The sequence below is a fragment of the Dipodomys ordii genome, unplaced genomic scaffold, assembly GCF_000151885.1.
Source record: "Dipodomys ordii isolate 6190 unplaced genomic scaffold, Dord_2.0 Scaffold101, whole genome shotgun sequence".
Lineage (NCBI taxonomy): Eukaryota > Metazoa > Chordata > Mammalia > Rodentia > Heteromyidae > Dipodomys > Dipodomys ordii.
Window position 1 is genome coordinate 1,098,015 of NW_012267317.1, and position 19,973 is coordinate 1,117,987.

Below are 19,973 nucleotides of genomic sequence, written 5' to 3' on the forward strand. Positions count from 1 at the left end.
CAGGTCCCTGGCCTGTAGGAAGCAAAGCTGAGTTGAGAACCGGCGGGCGGGCGGGCTCTGCCCCAAGCACCGTGTGCGGCTGTGGCGGGCTGGAAGAAAGCTCCGAAGAGCGACACTCCGTTCCTGTCAACGCAGGTCCCACGGCACATGCCTTAAATGAAAAGGAGTTTAGTAAAGAACCATGTGCCTACTCTCTACAGCAGAGGACATCGTCACGTACAGAGCACATGCGCACCACACCGGCCCTCCTGCCCCGTCTGTGGAACACATTAAAAAAAGTAACACACCAGAAAACTACACAAAGCGTCTCTCTACAAACCTTTCAAAATTAGTAAAACGAAAGCAGGGAGAATACAGACGTAAAATCCTCTTTCCACTTCCACTGGTTAGAAAGAAAGGAAAAGCAAGAACTTGAGAGCTTTCTCCCCTAAAAGCATTGCTCCACTGGCCCATCTTGCTTAAAGGATTCCTAGCAACAGCATCCAAAAGAGGGAGCTGTTTAGCAGTCTCCAGAGAAGACAGCACCAGTGTGGCGAGAGCCCGCCGGCGGTGTGTGCAGCAGGAGGCGTACCTGGAGATCCAATATGAATCGGTGGGCTGCTCTGGTTCCGGTACACAAGGCCATGGGCTTATGTACCTAGGAAGCTAGGCATTGTAAGAGATAAAAACTAAATAGGTCACAAAAAACCTTACATAAAATCCTTAGGATTTAATGATAAATCAAGGCCAAACGCCTTTAGGGGTCATATTTAAGAAGGTGGAAATGACACCTTTTTTTCCCCCCACAACTGTTAAATACTTGAAATGCTTATTAAAAACAGTATCTAAGGTTTCCCCCCGACTGGTCTCAGACTCTGTGCACGGGGACTCAGTCCCCCTACCCTGGCACCCTCAGTGAGCTCCCTCTCAGCACACCTGCACAGCCAGCAACCCTCCTCAGTGCTCCTCCCACCCCTCTACTCACAGGAGGGAGGGAGGAAAATACAAGCCGGGCCCCACATGAGGCCCAGAGGCCCAGGGGCCCAGGAGCAGGCACACAGAGCCTTACTGAGAACAAGACTCAGCCACCACCTGGGCCTCCCTCCGAGGGCCCATGCAACCAGGTTACAAGACCTCCCTTCACCCAGCATCTGTCTAACAGCCTATGAGCCCACCGAGCTTACCTTCCCAACAAAACCACAGAGAAACAAAAAGGCGAAACAAAACAAAACAAAAAAACAGAATTCTAAAGAGAAGTGATAGGTTCCCAAACCCAGTCCTTCAAACAAGGCCCCTTCCTCTGGCCAGCTAACCTAAATGCCTTGGTAAGTGGAGCCCGGCCCTAACGCCCAGCACAGAGCTCTCTCCAGGAAGCCACCCAGGGCCTGTTTCTCTGGGGTTCTGGGTCTGACTACAGAACCACCCCTGGAAGCCCAGTCAGGGCACGCACAGCAGACACCCACACTGACCCCTCCCGCCAGTCCCTCCCCTCCACAGCCTCTGGCCCCTTGCTGATGACCTTGGGCAGCAAGCCTGTCTGCAGCATTAGGCAGAGGCTGTTGGAAACAAAGGGCCCAAGTTCTAACAATTCAGAAATGTGCCCAATACCAGCCTAGACAACTGTTCAGGACCCTCACCCATCCCACTACGAACCCACTCAAGACTAAAAGTAATTATGGGGAAACGAATCCCACACCCGACCCGGCCCAGCCCACTCCTGCATGAGGAGGCTGGGGGCAGGACCTTCGAAGAAAGCTGGTGAGCACAGGGGCACCTATGAATTTCTTTGGGGAAGAAGAGCTTAGCCTTATCCTCCAGAAGAGAAAAGGGTTCACAAGTGTGGCCATGCCAGGGTCATGCAAGGTTATGACCAAGTAAGCAGCTACGTGAACTCATATTACAGTACAAATCAACAATGCAGAAGGAAGGAGGGGAGTAACTTGGCCCCAGACCGTGGCCTGCCGATCCTGCAGAGATAGAGCCATATTTACTGCTTAAGCTCCTTGAATTTGTGAACAAATAATACACAGATGAGGGTAAATGTATTGACTTACTACCATCTTTATAAAAATTGAATGTATACACAAACACATCAACAATTACGGAAGTGTCTCCATTGAACTCTGATGAGACAACACAAAAGAACTAACAAATAGCTAAGATGTTGCTGAGCTGAAAGCATTTCCAGTAACGTTTTAATTTTAAAAGGTCCGTATTTACATATGCCAATGCTTTTGCATCTCATTTCAAATGCATGATAAAAAAAAAAAAAGAACAAAGATAATGGTTGCAGCAGATCTTCCACGAGGTCAGGTGCGTGGCTGGACTTCACTGTGGAAGTGCACGGGAAATGGAAAGGCATTCCTTTCTAATTCTGCTTCTCTCCTTCGCTATGGTGTCCTGCTGGGAGACTGAGCCTGCACGTATACTGAGCCCACTCCCTGTGGCCGTGCAGGGTGCACCGAGGCTGTCTGACTGGGTGGGGGCTGGCTCCCGCGTGCTGCTTGCCTGCTGCTGTGCGCAGTTACAGCACATGTGCTATGGGCCAAGAGCAAGCTGTGAGTAGCTCCAAAGTCTATCCTTGAGAATGGAACCCAAACGGGACCTGTTCCCTCAACACTGACTCCTATGCTTTAGTGCCTACTTCTCAAGGGAGAAAATGCAGATGGGGCGGGCCATCTGACACCCTGTGAACCTTGCTAAGCCTTCCCAAGGCCGGTGGGTAAGCAGTTGTCTGGCTCTCCTAGGGCTAGCTCCTATGGCTACCCAACCACTTAACCTGAGCCAAATAAACTGTTTACACCTAGGATCACGCCTGTGTCTATAGCGACAGCAGGTCACCCTGACAGCACACGGAATGGCCTAGTGCCCGGGCCTGTTACAGGCACGCAGAGCCGGCCTCGTCTGTATCTGCAAGGGGCAAGTCAGGGGTTTCTAGAACAGAGCTGACAGCAGAGCTGCAGTTTTCTAGAATATGCCATGAGTGCTGACATTTCCTGGCTCCCCAGAATTCCGCGGGCACAGGGAAGTCAGAATTAGTGGCAGGCCACGTCCCAGGGGGCCAGGTGCCCAGGGCCCCCGAGGAGGATCCCTATCTCCTAACGTAGTGCCCTTGCTGACGGACGCGGCAGCGCACCAGCTCTAGGGGCAGCTGCTGTCAGTCCACGCTGCCTCCGTGGACTCTACGGTGGCCCTGGAGAGCTGCGAGGCTCAGGCTGGTCCTCGGTGGGCGAACCAGGGACAGGAAATGGGCACAGGCTCCTAGCTCCCTCCATCCCCTCCTGTGTGTGTTATGAAATCACGTGAGTGATGCTGAGGCCACGCCCTGCTGGACTGCACCCTCACTGGGACACCCCCCACGGGCAGCACAGGTGGGTGCCGCGCTGTCCTCTAGCACACGGAGTCATCTGACCTGCAAGCACCCCCCAGGACCACTAGCACAGACCCACTTTTTCTGGGTGATGGTGCCCCCACAGACAGCATGTCTCTTACTGTGTTGGTGAAGAATGGTGGGCCCTCAAAAGGCCCTTAAAACAAAGGTTTAAAAAAAAAAAAGCAGTGACCGTGACTGTGCACATCACCCGGCGGGCAACACAGACACGCCACCCAGGGCTGCCTTTAAAAGAAAACTCAAAGTAGATCTGCCGCCCTCCAAATGCACCTCAACTGGGCAAGGCAGGCTGCCGGGCCTCGAGAGGCCCGCCCGGAGGCGGCAGAGCTGTCCCGTCCGGGGTGCAGGGCCCTGGGCCCAGCGGCACCGGGTTTGTCTGCGAGTGCTCACCTGGGACTCTGGAAGGCGCTGCTGGCGTGTGGGAGACATTTACAAGAAGCAGAATGGCCACTTCCACTTCCATGGCGCCCCCCCAACGCCCACTCACACCATGCTTTCCAGGGCGTGCCCACACCAATCCAAAATCACCCAAATTTATCTTACGTTTTTAGCAGAGCCTTTCAGGGCTTTCTGAGCAACCAGCTCCAGTTAAGCCTGGTACAACGCTCTGCTCTAGCCTGCACTGAAGATAAGTGCAACCATTATCAAGTATTCTTTGCTATGGAAACCACTCAAAACATGTGCCAGTGACGTTCTTTCCTGAACCTAAGTTGCTGTGGCCGATCACACAGGAGGTCACCAAGAACAGGGTCTACATGCACTGTAAGCACTTGGAAAACAAAAGAAAAGGAGGACTGGAGTTCTGACAACAGAACTGGAAGCAACCTAACACCAGACTTGGCTCATCACATCCCCACAGTTCAGATCTTCTGGAATGACCCTGTGGCTGGCTGGTGTCCCGAACAACAGTTAGCCGGCTGGGCACTGGAGACTTGTGCTCCTTGGGTCCCGCTGGCCAGCAGCCTCCTGGAGGAAATTCCACAGTGTGTGCAGTGTGAGGCCCGACTGGGGAAATCACTCTACAATCAGGGCCACGTTAATGTGAGACAAGTCGACCATGTGCCTGCAGGAATTCAGAGAGATGTCAATACTAGATCTACACAGCAGGCAAAACCTAGGAAGGCAGGCCCATGCGTGAGCCACGAAAATCACCCAGGAAAGTCACATCCGCAAAAGCAATGGGAGTCCCTCCTCCCCGTGGCCTTCTGAGCATATGTGCTGCCCACAGCTTTCTGGGAACTTGCGCACCCTAGAACAGCGGTCTGAACCCCAAGACCGCGCCTCCCCTCCCGCCATCAGCTAGAACACAGGCTACCTGTGGAACTTTTGCTGAAATGCTAGCGCATGGGCTGGCTCCTTGAACTTTGCGATGGCTTTCCGCTGCTGGGGAAGCATCTGTAAACTCTAGAGGAAGGAAACAGAAACATTTAATATCACACTGCAATGTAAAATGTACATACTTACACGCTGTGAGCCTACACTGTTCCAAAACAGATTTATCCTACAATCATGAAACTACAGAATTAAGAACAAAAAAGTAATTTCCTTACAAAAGCAGGAAGTGTATAGTCACTCAGCAGTGCATTTCCCGTTGTGATTTTCAGGGAATTCGGGCAGCACTGTGAGCCTACATCCATCACCAGCTGGACGCTGCTTGCATGCTGTAATGCCCTCTCCAGCAGTGCTGTCTGTAGCCCCCTGAGCACATCTCACATAAGGACCACAGGGCAGGCACACAAGCTCATCTAACCACACTCTATGGAAGCCCAAGGCCCATCTCCATTTTATACACACAGTCAACCTAGTTCCTGAACGTCATCTGCCCAAATGGCACACGACAAGACAGGCACTGCCAAGCCCGCAGCCAGCCTCTCTGCCAAGCCCGCGCTCTGGCACTCTAGCTGGCTGTGCTCAGAGGGTCACTATAGCACTCTAGCTGGCTGTGCTCAGAGGGTCACTATAGCAGCAAAAGACTGAGCTGGCCATGGCCTGCTGGAGGAGATGAAGAAGCTGATGCAGAGAGCTGACAGTCAGGCACAGAGCATGGATGGACAGTTACTTTTCTGTGGGTACCCAGGGCTGACCTTCCCTAACTCTGACAATGATGCTCACCGAGTGCAGACAACCTTTTTGCTTTTGTAAGGAACAATTTCTGTTTTCATATTACAGAATTTCATTTAGCATGACAAAAATTATTTTTTTCTTCTTAGCACAACTTTAGGCAAACCCCAGCAAAAAGTGACACCATTTCAGCAAGACCCTAGGAGTTCCGGTGAGCTTGCTTCTTCACTCAGCCTGCCTGGCTGCACCCTAGGAGGGGGATGGAGTGGTGGCGGGGGGGGGGGGAACGGGACGGACTGCCAGGTAGGGCCCTGAACTCTAAACCTCCACCCTTTCTCCCTGCCCCTGAGGAGCACATCTCAGTGCACTGCACCATCTCCCATCTGAAAGTCTGGATAGTATCAGGTCCATGTTCTGCTACACAATTCCTACCATCCTGCTACTCTTCCTAGCTCTGGAGAGGTCTGTGAGCGCATTGTAAGGAGTCCTCAGGGCTTACAAGCTTGTGGCCAAGCGAGTAAACACTAGGTGGCGCCATGTCCAAGCACAGACTGAGCTTTCCTCCCCAGGCCTGGAGGCAGGGGCAGCACCCCCTCAAGTGTCTCTGACGGGGGCGGCACTGAGGAGGGCCTCTCCTGTTTAATTAAGAAATGAAGTACTTTGTAAATACCACGTCTAAACATCTATAAACTCCACTCACAGAGGACTGGCGGAGACTGAGCACTTGGCTTCCAGGAAGGAAGACAAGGACCCACCACAGGCGCAACCCATGGAGGGGCCTGGAACACAGCACCTTCTACAACCCAGAACACGCTCTCCTTTTCAGGTGCTGCTTCTACATAAAGCAAGCCATTAGTCAACTGTAACACTGTTTTTGCGAGGATTTTTCAGGGGTGCCGTTAAAGATTCTTTATAACACAATTTCTAGTTCTCTTCAGAATGGGGGGGGGAGTGGCAGATGCAGGGGGCACGAGATCTTCATAATCTCTAAGTTTACAATTCAACTTATAAAACAGGTGAGGCGGGGCAGATGCTTCCATGGGGTGCGGATAATCCTGGAGCTCTGAGCCCCAGTCCATGTCCAGAAGCAGCAAACAGTATCTGCTTGCTAAGCGTGCCATTACACCACAATATTCAAGAAAGAGAGCAGACTGTGGGGCCCAGCAGGCCGCACGGGCAGCCACACCATCAGGCCTTCCCCAGGAGCCAGAGCCTGAGCCCAAGCACGGCAGACTGCACTACAGACACCAGCTCTTTGGAAGCAGCAAGGGGCACAGCAGGGGACAAGGCTCTCATACTGACATCACAACTAAACTGTTTGTTTGGTCTCCAATTAGAATAGCCTTGGAAGTATACCTATGCCCCACCATCAATACTGTGTCTACAAACCAATCCACATCATGCAGCTGCTTAGAACCCAAAGCATCTTGCATCACTAAAAGACAGGGTCTGGCTATACCACCTACCTGGCCCTCAAACGTGAGATCCTCCTGCCCTCTGCCACACCTAAGAACACCTATCCCTCCACACAAGCTTGATGTCTGCACTCCTAACTGCACACTAGAAATCTGCTCTCAAAATGAAGGTGACGCTTTCAGAGCTAAATACAAATAATAAATAATTCTAACTATGTTTCCAAGAATCCCATAATACAGGTAGCCATAATTAACCTAGACAATCTAAGTATCAGGCAGGGTTCTGGAGGGCTCTCTTCCGCTCTTCACTTTCAGGGCTCTCAGTGGGTGGCTGTCTGAAACGTATTATATCTAACTTATATCAGTCCCTAGGTTTACCTGGGAAGCAAGAAAGCAGGATAAAAGACAGCACTCTGTACCACTCAGCTCTGACTGTAGCTTTTACTGTGTGTCTTGCTGTGTATCTTAAACCTCTACTAGCTGCGCTCCCGATACACTGTGCGCGGGGAGGCGGCCAGGACGCCCCTTCCCTTGGTCAGCTGCAGGCTCCGGGCTCAGACGCAACAGAAACCAAGGGCTTCCAAGAAAACCTGATCACAGCAGACACGGTGCTTGTTTCTGACTCACTCTTGTAGATGAGCCCAGTTTACAAGAGACACAGTCAGAGTCACCGTCCCATTTATACAGTCTGAACCCAGCTTCACAGCTGTTCATGGGGGAAGGCTGTTTGAGGGAACCAAGCCCAGGTTAACTACTTTAAAACCGAAGAGATTATGAATAAAATGACAGAATACATAAAAGTCTATGTGTATGTGTGGACTCCATATAGCATGAGGATTTCCAAGGAAAATCTGTTCGGTTTCATTTACTCAGTTCTTAAAACTTATAGTTAAGATCTTGAGTCTGAAGCAAAATTCTACAATCAAGTGTGAACAAATATGCATTTTCTTCTCCAGGAAACTGGCATGAGAGGCAGCTAACTGGCACCCGCACCCCACCACCACCACTAGAGACCCACCTGGATGGGCCCCACGGACATCAGCAGGCTCTTCAGCTGGGCATCAGTGGTAGATGAAGACAAGCCCTCCACGGACACCACACAGGGCTGCGGCTTGCACTCCACCACCCGCAGGTTCTGCTTATTGGGCATCAGGCGCCCCCGGCACAGGGGGCCTGCCAGTCCTCGGCCCCGTCCATGCATAACAGCCTGGCAACAACAAAGAAGACACACGCTGACATCCAGTGTGGTTACCTGCACGCCGCCCAAGATTCACAACATCGTTAATGTCCGTGAGGGGAGGATGCTTTAACAGCAGAGACCGGTGTTCGGGGAGAACCGACCAGCCCTGCAGCTATACGGGGAGGACCATCCTTCGGTGAGATCTATGGGGACTGCAGGCGGCCGCAGAGCTGTCCTGACAGTCCTGGTGCCCACACTTCTCACGCCGGAGCACAGGTCAGGTCTGTGCACACCTGATGAGCACAGTGCAAAAACCACCTGGCAGTCATAAAGCATTTCGGGGTGTCTGCTCCCATTTGATGTTTCCCATCCCAATTCTCAAGGACAGCCTCTACGGCACAGTCACACCCAGATGTTGGCTACCCTCACCCCAAAGGCTTCCCTCTCTCTCTCTCTCTCTCTCTCACACACACACACACACACCTCCCACTTGTGTATGTGTGCACACCCCCATACATATACACATGCCATGTGCATGAACACATGTACACATATGTATATATGCATACCACCCGTGTACACATTCGCACACACAAGACAATTTGCTGGTCATGGGCAGGACCCCAAAGCACCATTTTCCAAAGCCACTCAAGACTCAGAACCACTGCCTAAGGAACCCTTAAAAGAGGCCGTGGCTGACAGTCCTGCACTGTCTCCTAGTTGTAGACCACTAGAGACTGTGTCCAGCTTCTAGGCCCAGGCTAACGAAGAATACAGAGGCAGAGAAGAGCTAGAGTACCAGATTCCTGGAGGTCCTACGTCCAGTTCTTAATTGGAGGCCAAGCAAAAATGGCCTCCAGTCCTCACAGGTAGGCAGAGGAAGAAAGAAGGCCACAGGGAGCTCAGACCCACAGACCAAGGCATGAGGGGGCATCCCAAACACCTGCAATAAGTAGGTGACAGCCACTCTCGCAAACTCCTGTCACACCGGGGACAGGTCCCAGAGTCACACTCTGGAAAACGTGACACAAGCTACAAGTGACACCAGCTGGAAACCAGAAGCAAACAAGCTGTTTCTGCCCCGACTGTAACAAGGGCGATATGAGCACCAGATTTCTACATGCACCACCACGGTAGCTCACGCAGGAGACATGGCTCTGCAAAGTGAGGGTGGGACAAAGGAACTGGGGGTGTGCGCGTGTCCAGTCTGTGTGTCCTGAGCATGTCCTGTCCTCTCGTCACACCGGCAGGTCACCTGAAGGCCGCGAGGGCTGGAGGCCTCCTGGAGCCAGCACTTCCCACGGGACTCCCCCTTCACGGACAGCTGCTGAGGCTGTGTGCCCAGACTCAGTGCTGTGCTCTCCTGACCCCCCTGTGAGAGGCGCTGCACCCGCGCCACCCTCCTTCACCCTCAGCAGGGAGGGCGCTGCTGCGCCCGGAGGCTTTGTGCTCAGTTGTCCTTGGAAGCTAAGAGGACGCACACCTCTCCCTAGAAGCCGAGGGGCACTGCTCCACACGCACCCGACAAGATGGGCCTTCCGCAGGGCACAGACGCCGGGGTGTCTAGGCTTCCCACCTGACAGCTCAAAAAGGGAGACGTCCCTCAGCCCACAGGTCACTCCAGCGGGCCTCGGTCTCCCCTCTCTGAGCCCCAGCTCTGCACGTGGGACATCTAAGCAGGGAGGCAGCAGTGCCACCTGCCCCCTCTTGCTCAGGGGCCTGAGGAGTTGTGTGTAGGCTAGGAAGCAGAGATGCCAGTCCACGTGCTAACGTGAGTAGCACCAAGGGCCACGCACCACACGCCAGGGAAGCCATCTCGCTACCGCCGGCCCACTGCCGAGGCAGGGGAATGAACGCAGTACCTTCTTGGCCGGGTGAATGCCTTGGATGCTTTTGATCCCAGGAGGAACAGCTGAGTGCGTGTGCGGCCCCGCTGGCAGGTGCGGGGGTGGCTGGGGGGGTCCCTTAGTCAGCGTCACCTTGCGGGCGGGCTGCGGTCTCACTTCCGAAGGCTGAGGAAGCCGCTGGGCCTGGGTCTCGGGATGGAAAAAGCCATCGCTCTCTCCTCCCTGCTGAAACCAACAAGGCAGTGTGTGGATCAGTGTCTGCCCAGTGCCAACCATGAGGCAGAACTCACCCACAAACCAAACCAAACTGGGCGCTTCACCTGAGTCCGTGGCAGAATCCCTCACCGGTCAGGGAGCCACCACACCCAGCTTGTCTGTTGAGATAGGGTCTCACAAATAGTTTGCCCATCCTGGCTTCTAACTGCAGTCCTACCTCCCTACTTCCACGGAGCTGGGATTGTCTGCTGAGGCCCAGGCTGGCCTTGAGCTGCGATCCTCCCGATGTGGCACCCCCGAGTAACTAGTGTTACAGAAGTGTATTATCAACCACATATAGCTCCAGTCTGAAGTGTTCTTTCACTCACAGAAAGTGGGCCATGATAACCTCCAAGCTTATCTTTAGGGGACCGGTTTAGTGAAAAGCTTCTGAAGCAAACAAACACTGACTGCAAAAAAACCAAACTGTCAAAGGGGGCATAACTTGTGGCGATGGCAATGTTAGAAAAGTGCCAAGTCTGGTCTTCCAAACAAGGACACAACTGGGTAACACTGCCCAAGCCACCATTTCGGGCAAGGGGAGCACAGGAGGAGCACTCACTGACGGGAGGACCAGAGTGCACCACGAATGCGGCCGTCCCACAGGGCCTAAGAGCCTGTGGGTCTTGCTTTGGAACAAGCGGCGCGTCGGCCACAAAACAGAGACCCGATGAGGAAATTCTGGACGGCAAGAGTCACAGAAGGGCCAGACACAGCTCTCGCTCAGCTCACAGGGGACTGTGGGGAGCAAGAGCAAGAGCAGCAGCCTCCACAGGTCACCGGTCACGGGGCTGTGCACAGACCAGAGACCTGAGTGAAGGCTCTTTCTGATCACCGCTGGACAATGAGGTAGGCAGCACAAGGCCAGCCCCTAGGAAGCCAGGCTAAGAAATGAAAGCATTTAAGAGAAACAAAAGTAAATTTAAACAAAAACACAGCACACCGTAACTTAAGGAATTACCGCAGTTACACTAAAGAAGGGTAAAAAAGGACCAACCATCTCAGCTCTTACAAGAAACTCGCCATGTTTTTTAATGTTACAACATTTTTGATCATGGAAATCTTCAGAGACCTTCCTAGCCTTTTTAGAATGCTTCCACAGGCATGCCCCCACTCCGCCTCCCGCCTCAGAAGGAGCTCACACTCACACTTTAAACAGGAACTGAAACAAAATAAAGCATGACATCATTTCAACTACATCGCGGTTAGGCAGTGCGCTCTGACTTTTAACTGAAGAGTATGCCAAGTAGGAAAGGCTTCGATACAAACCAACAAGTTATTTTATTTTGTCAGAAAATTTCATTTCTCATTCCAATTGAGAGCAATGAAAAACTAAACTATAGGGAAACACCGTGAATTCCTGAGTTAACTCTAGGACATGGGCAGTCCATAAGCTAACAGGTTGCGACCCAGAACAAACACACCTTCACATCAGTGTCCATACAGTCACAGACAAAAAGCGGAATGTGAACCAAACCAAACCTATGCAACAGCACTATAAAAGTACCCATAATTAGTTCTAACACAGCAGTTTGTGTCGGTGTGATTTTAATAATCTTCCACTTTCTCCAAAATAGATGGGAGGAAAGAAACTGGGCCAACCTTAGTCAACAGTTGAAACATACTGGTTGGCTTTTCCCACAAATAATTGTCTTTTAATGAATACAACAGAAATGTCTCTTTGGACTACTGTTTTGTTTTGTTGCTGTCTATAAAGCACTATCTGAATTTAAGTAAGCTCAGGGGATACTTTTTATCAACTTAATCATCACAAAAGTGAGGTTGGTAGCCACCAACATTAGCAGGACAAATTTATTTATAACAAATGGCTTAAATGTACAGATAAAAATGCCTATTGATACTGTCAGGGCTTCTTGCAATTTGACAGATCAAATCTTATTTTCATTCTTAAACCCCACGAAGAGTGATATCACTGACTTGCATTCAGTAGCAAGCAAATTGATTAATCCCTCTCCATAGAAATCTCAACCCTTGATTATACCTATCAGGCATTAAGCAGCATTATTCTGGAGTGACAACACTTGACAAATTCCCCAACCATTTTCCTCAGCCTTTATGGCCCTGCTAGCTTGTATTAACCCTGATGAAAAATTAATTTTCCTTATCTTCTTCTAAACCCCAAAATCCAAATCCGCCAAACTGGCAACTCTTTCTGTAAAGGTATTATGAAAACCTCTAAAAGATTAATTGCATGTCTTCAGGTGACATTAAATTAATTTCTGTACTCATGACAGACATTTGATACTCGGTGCTGAGAGGACAGATAACATTGTCAGGACACACAGAAGGACAGTGGTGTGGTGTCCCAGGGCAGCCTCTCATGAATTCCCCGTCCGATAACGCCACACTTCCCTGTCACCGCAGTCTGCTGATCACACAGCCACAGCGCTCACCGCACAGGTTTCCATTAGCCACAACAATGCGGGGCCTATCCTGGCCATCTCTGTGACGCTCGGTCAGAATCTGCACAGGAAATGATATGCAAGCCACATCACGTTTCCAAACACAAACACATTTAAGGTTTCTCTCTTTTCTTGCTGCGGTTGGCTAAGTTAAGAGGAAGGAAACTAGCTCTCTCCAAGGTCCCAGGCTAGCTCTCTACCCACGCCTCTGGGTGGGATGGGAAGACTCTTCAGCAGGGAATGCTTGCTTATTCTCTGAATCACGGCAAGCATGCCAACACAGACACAATGGAAAGCTACAATGCCATCTTGCCTCTATCTGCCCCTGCCTATCACAGTCCACGGAGGAGCCAAATTCATGAGGCAGATGGGCTCCTAACTGCTGGGCTTCAGAAGGGAAAGGCTCCTCTGCACATCTGTCTGATCTTACAGCACAGAGAGAACCCTGCTTGCTCCTATAACAATATGCCTTTCTGAGCTTAGTTAGGTATGAGAAAAAGCAAAGTTCATTGGTTTCTGGAGGAACAAACCAAAGTCCTGCGTCTCTGCGGGGATCTGACAGCCCAGGACTTTTCAATCTGTAAAGTACAACTTTCCCCTCAAAAAGAAAAAGGATCACCAGGAGTTTAACGGTGGGCCCTCCACACGCGGAGGTTACCGGCACGATGCCTGCACCTGCCAACCATGGCCTTCACTCATGGGTGAGAGGGGCTCCAGGAGGCCTGCCTGCTCCAGCTCTCCCTACCCACTGGGCCTGCTGAAGTGGTCTGAGGGGACTGTGCACCACAGAGGCCTGCCCTGCACCAACTTGGCTGCCTCTGCCCCCCCACACACACACAGTTTCCCTTCACAACTGGTCTCCCAGAACTCTATCCTCAGCCCTGTCCTTCATACTTCCAAACAGAAAGCAACAGGCTGTTTAACTCAGTCCCAGGAACGCCACAATTCAAAGAAAGCAATCTGAGGAGGAAACATTTTTTTTTTGTATGACAGCATGGCAGAAGTAATTACTAATAAAAATTAATGTTACTTGTTTTTCTTCCCCCAGGTTTTGCTCACTTCCTTCTTCATATGAAGGTCTACAGAAACAACCATTATTCTCATCCTCAGAAGTCTCTCCCTCTGCTGCTTTGACAGAAGAAATGGTGAACCATGTGGATGTTGTTAGCTTAATATCTGATTCCTCAGTACTTATATCGTCCTTGAACGTGACCCCAACTCTATAGACAAACATGGAACGGGAGGTCACAGTCCCTTCAAAGCAGCAGCAGTAAGCAGGAGTCCGAGGTCTGCAGACAGCGGCAAGGGCAGAGGGCGTGTGATGTGCTGGATGCCAGAAGCCCTGCAGAGCTGGGCTGTAAGACACAGTGCCAGCCACAGGGCCCCAGGCTGCAAACATGACACAGAGAAGTGAGCAAAAGGTCACAAAGTAGCGAATCCCAACCTAGCATACATAAACTGCCGAGAAACTACATCCCCAAACTCCTTTTTAGTTGCCCCAAAATGTTAAGATGATTTGCAGATTTGCAGGACAGAAGGATAAAATGAATGAATGTTTCTCTTTGCCTCTAAACTCAATGCTCAGTATTCTTTCTGCATACTAACATTCAGGTTAAAACTTAAAACAAGGCCTGCAAATAATAACTCATAAATCTTTTGTCTCCTAAAAACAAGAATAGACTAACTCACACACTGCGGGGGTCTGACTCTGTCCCCATGATCCCTCTGCCAGAACTTTCCAGGGGCTTGGCACTGTTCTAACAATGACCCAGCGCTACTGTGAGGGCCTAGCTCCAGACCTCCCCATGTACCTCAGTCAAGTTGCCTCTCTTCAATTGAGAACTACTGCAGTCAGCTGCAGGGGCCTCCGCTTTCTTCCTGGAAAGCCCCTTCCAACCTTGTCTCCTTCCCTGACCCAGTCATCTCTTCCTCTCCATTCAGAATCTACACTACTCACACATCATCTCCTCTGTTTTTACCTAGTTATTATATATTCATAGCCCATACCCACTTTGGTTCATTATAGAACTCAACAAACAACAGGTTCCTACTTTGGTATCAGCTCAAGCAATACCAATGCAGACTGCCTCAACCTAGATCATTTGTTTTGATACCTAAGGACACAGCTGTCCCGTAGATTATGAACACACCTCACCGGGGTTGGTACCAACTCTTCTTCCTTAGGTGACTGAGGAATGTGGGACTGAACCCAGAGCACAGGCTGTGTACTCAGCAGGTGGTAGGAGAAGGCCCCAAGATCTTTCCTTCACCATCAGCTGCTCTGCATTTTGCTCACTGACAAAGCACAAGGTTTCACAAGCCCTCTGCATCTATAAATACCAATGACCAAGACTCACGCCATGACCAGGTTCACAGTAACAGACAAAACAATCCACAGAGCGCAGGACCCCTGGCGCTTTGCAATTCAGAAGGAAAGGAGAGGAAGGAGCGAGGGAAGGGAATTCTGCTGAGAGAAATGATGCTCTGGGTCTCAGAGGCCCTCCAAAGGTCATGTGTGAAGGCATGGTCCCCAGCCGTGGGTGTTAGGAAGTGGTAGGGCCTCAGGAGGTGAGGCCTGGTGGAAGGAAAGTAGTTAGCAGCAGCGTGTTCTAAGGGGCTACTGGGAAGCTGGCCCCCTCCTCCACCCGCATGACTTCCTTCCAGCTGTTCACCACTATGCATGATGCCACCACGGACAGAGAGATGAGGCTCAGGGGCCGTGTACAGAACCCATAAAATAAACCTTTCAAGTTCATCACCTCAGTTTGTCACAGCACGGGACATTGATGCACACAGCTCCCACTAGAGGGAGCTGGAGCCTCCAAGAGGCAGCTGGTCCCAGGGCTAGGCAGAGAAGGGACAGGCTGCACAGGAACCACTTGGCTCACAGGCAAGCTGGATGTGAAAGGACGCAGTGCCAGCAGGCAGAGGCTGGCGGGCCACTCCAGTCATTAAGGACAGTGCAGTCCTCTGAATAAAACAGAGTAAGCAGACCAGACTGGCACAGTAGGAGCCCAGCAGCTGGTAAGCTTGGAAGGAGTATGGGCCCCGGCAAGCTGAAGGTAGGAGTGTGGACGAGGGGTGCTCACAGCCACAGCACACCTCTCTCAACCACTTAAGGGACAGTCCTCTTGGCAAACCTAGACAAGGCACCGGCCTGGCACACGGAGGCCGGTACCATATCCTTTCTGTAGCCATCCGGCCAAACGCACACACCTAAAACTGGTCAAGAGGAGCAAAAGGAAAACCTAAAGTACACAAGCGTCTGCTCTTTCAAAATGTCAAGGGCAAAAAACACAATAAAAGGTTGAGAACGGATCCAGACTGGAGGGGATCAGAAACAGGGCAAGCCAGGCTGGCCCTGGCTGCACCAACTGCCTTAGGCAACAGTCCTGTGTTGGGGTGGGGCTTCCGGGCCCTGACAAACAGCAACTCCAGTGTGGTTCTGTAGCACAGGTCCTCTGCCTGCCCACCTACTCGAGCACAGTCTAGGAAAACACATGTGCATTTGTGTGTAAGGGCAAAAGGAGAGGACACAGCACGCGTGTCAGATGTAAACACCAGGTGAGACGGTTAAGGCACCAGGAGCTCCTCACGCGGCTTGTACAACTTCTCTTTAACTGAAGATACAACGAAGTAAAGCTCACGAAGGAGACGGGGTTCATATGCACTGCCTCCCTAGAGAAAATCCAGGAGTACCTGCTGAGACGGTGAGAAGCCACAAATTCAGTCTCACTTTGCAAAGTGAGCTCCCCCAGTGCAAATGGGGACTTTTAGAGGCATCATTATGACAGGCTTTTAAAAGATGAAATACAAGAGAATTCTGACTGGACAGCTGGCTTTCCTGCCAGGGCATCCCCTGGCTCTCAGACTTCTCTACGCGGCCCAAAGAACAAAGGACTGTTGGCTTCATTGGCTGCCAAATTTCTAAAATTTTCATTACCTTGATCAGCAAAATGTCTGCTTTCCTTTTCTTGGAGCACACACTAGATGGCTGCTCTCAGGCCGCTACTTCCTCCTCCCTCACACTCAAAGGAGGGTGCCCTGACACAAAGCCCCACACCCAGACCCAGAGGAGATGGGTGCTCACCCCACTGGTGAACAATGGTTCATGCAGCCAAGTGACCAGCTGCCCAGACATCTTCACGACTACGCCATTTTTTATGGGCCAAAGCAGAGGCCCCAGAACAAGGGCTTAATGTACTTCCTACCTCTGGGCTGAATCACGCAGAATACAGAGAGATGACTTCAGTAAGTTTAGACAGGTACATATTTTATATCCTTTACATTTGCTCTATTATTACCTTATTAAGATTATGTATTGGTACGACCAAAATTAGAATTAACAAGGTTATTCTTTTGTGTTTTAGGCCAATCTCTACTAGCTGGCTTCATCTAAAAGCTCCTCTTTACAGTGTTCCTCTTTCTTCCTCAATTTATAGTGGAATCTGCACACAACACACGAACATGTATTCCTTGTTGCAGAATTCATTGTAATTAGGGCAAAAGATGTGAGTTACTTACTAAGTAACTCACTAAGTTACTAAGTAAGATTATCGGGCAGGACAAGGCAGCAAGTACTCTGTACCCCACCTTGCTGGGGAAATGGGATCTATCTGCAATGATTTATTATTTTAGAGAGCTGAACTTGCCTGAACTACAGCAGAAACCCACAATTTGTATGCCTTATAAACATGAGCTAAAATGGTGCTGTGAAGAAGAAAGGAACGAGGCACAGACAAGCATACACCCATCACAAGCATGTGGCAAAACCACACATGCTTCCCATGTAGGATTTTGTTACTCCTTGAAAGAAAAAAAGGTAGCCTTCAGACAACGCTGCCTAAAAGTGGAACTACACACACGCGTGCGCGCGCACACACACACACACACACTCACGTGTGCACGCTACCCTGCCACTCTGTTCACTCTGCCTCTGGGGGCTCACTGAATCTAATTCTACACACCACAGATTATGTGCTTTGTGTAAAAGGCAATTTTATTTCTACAACACACACGATAGTTCAAGTTTGTTGAATTTGTTACCACAGATTTGTTCATCACAACTTATCATAAACAATCTACAAAAAGGTAAAACTAGGAAATATATAACTGTAGTATGACACGTTGGCCTTTCAGTAAGACTCAAGAGACAACAGAAATAATGTGGGTTCCAGAGTGAACCAGAATTAAATAACAATTAGGATACCACCTTCCAAGAATAAAGGGTAGTCTACAGGATTTTTCATACAGCCTGTTTTTAACTCTTTTTCTGTGGGAAGCAGGACCGTCTAAGCAAACAGGTGAAGAGATGCACATAAAAACTTGTCCACTTACCCCCCCTGACAACGTGATCACCCTGACTTTGGAGCTGACATGCGGTCCATCTCCACCACCGCCACCGGCCCTGTGCATGACAGTCCTCTTCACACCTGGCTTCATGTCCTGTGGCCGGCCTTGGAGGGGTGTTGCTCGGGGCACCTGTTGGGGGAGCTGCTCCTCCACGTCCACAGGTTTGATCTGGAGTACTCTGTGCGGCGACTGGGCCTGACTCTGAGGTACTGTTCTAGCAGGCCTCAACTGCTTCAGTGGTTTCATCTGCTGTCCTGGATACTGCACATTAGCACCACATGGGGCAAAGTCTGATGTCTTCGGCTGAACATTTGCAATAGTAACATCTTGGTTTTTAACAAGAAGTCTAGTTTTCACATTCTGCCTGCCCTGGGCACCTGGAAAAGGCAGCAGGGGGTTACCATTGGTGGGTGAGGGTGCGGCCGCCTGCTCCTCTTGCTCCACGGGAGCCTGTGGAGCATACAGTTGCTGCTGCTGCTGCTGCTGCTGCTGCTGCTGTGCAAGTCTCTGCAGCAGCTCCTTCTTCCTGGCACCAGCCTGCTGCTGCCGTCGTAGCTCCTTCTGTTTCAAGATTTCTTCTCTCAGGCGCTTCTGCTCTTCTATCTTTAAGCGATATAACCTTGTTTCTTCATCTTCATCAGGAAACTGAAATAAAAAATGCACAATTTTACCTTGCTACATGTAGCAAGAAGATCAATCTGTTTGGACAAACTAAGCAGAGACTTAAACCCACAAACCTTTCAATTTAGTATTTGAAAGGCCTTCAAAATCTTCCTAAAGGCTAAGTATAATTCCTTCCTCTGGGAAGGGGAAAAAACTACAGTTAAAGCTAATTTGGAAACCCTTATCAGCATACCAGCAACGAAATAATGCAAATTTCCACTAATTTACAAGTTTGAAACCAATTAAACTATCCATTTAAGATATCAAAATGTTTCAAATAGGAATGGCAACAGGAGCAAGGCCCCACTGTCACATGGGTTTTATCTGGCTCTTCCCTGACAAACCAACAAAAGGTGGGGTGTAAATGTCCTGAAAGGCCCTGATTAGAACTATTGATTTTTCGTAGAGAATTTTCAGCCTGATCTCAAACTCATTTGTCACAGAATAATTGGCTATAATGAACAGCACAAGTCAATCTCTCTGACCTTGAACTCGGGCACCCTCCTCAGAATCAAAATGTTGCCAATTGCAGTATTGGAATATTAATGGTTTAGAAGGAATGCCCAGAATATTCCAGCACCAGACCACTCTCAGTGTCTTATCAAAACATTCTTGAAAAGTCCAAATGGTCCAAGAGGACATTCTCAGCAGAGACCCACAAAGGCACAAAGCCTACCTGCCTCCCTACATTTATTATATAAAATAATATATATAAATCATACACACACACACACACACACACACACACACACACATCAAACAAAACAAACTCCAAGGTAGGGAGATTGCCTTTAAAAAAAAAATTCTGTTGATGATCCTTTTTTTTTTTTTCCAGACCCGGGGCTTTAACTCAGGGCCTAAGCACTGTTCCTGAGCTCTTTTTGCTAAAGGATAGAACTTTACCACTTGAGCCACAATGCCACTTCCAACTTTTTCTGTTTATGTGGTACTGAGCACTCAAACCCACGCCTTCAAGCATGCTAGCTAGGCAAGCACTCAACCACTAAGCCACATTCCCAGCCCTTCTTTTCTTTATGTACATATTCATGTGTGTATCTTCGGGATGGTGGGGGAAAGGTCCAGAACTCAATGTGGAGCTCACTGAACACTGATAAAGTGACCTCTACAACTCGAGGGTGGAAGCAGTAGGAGAGAAGCTAGGAGAGAGTGAGGGAAGGGGTTATAGTCCTGTGCGTGTCACCTTTATAGCAACAATAAAGTAAATTTTTTAAAACTATAATGGTGGGCTGGGAAGGTGGCTCAGTGGTAGAGTGCATGAGGCCCTGGATTCCATTCCTCAGCATAAGCAGAAAAAGCTGGAAGTGGCACTGTGGCTCAAGTGGCAGAGCACTAGCCTTGAGCTGAAGAGCTGAGGGACAGCACCCAGGCCCCACGACTGACCAAAAA

General features: G+C 50.0%; 1 protein-coding gene across 1 annotated transcript in view; it reads right to left on the minus strand.

The window, feature by feature from the left end:
* Positions 1-3,510: 3,510 nt before the first annotated feature.
* Positions 3,511-19,973, minus strand: part of Rbm33 (RNA binding motif protein 33) — a 97,706-nt gene continuing 81,243 nt past the window's right edge. Inside the window, exons 16-20 of the mRNA XM_013027207.1 lie at positions 17,889-18,548; positions 9,889-10,098; positions 7,865-8,053; positions 4,686-4,774; positions 3,511-4,433 (exon numbers count right to left, since the gene is read on the minus strand). Coding sequence (XP_012882661.1) covers positions 4,385-4,433; positions 4,686-4,774; positions 7,865-8,053; positions 9,889-10,098; positions 17,889-18,548 — 1,197 coding nt within the window. The 3' untranslated portion in view covers positions 3,511-4,384. The remainder of the gene's footprint in view (positions 4,434-4,685; positions 4,775-7,864; positions 8,054-9,888; positions 10,099-17,888; positions 18,549-19,973) is intronic.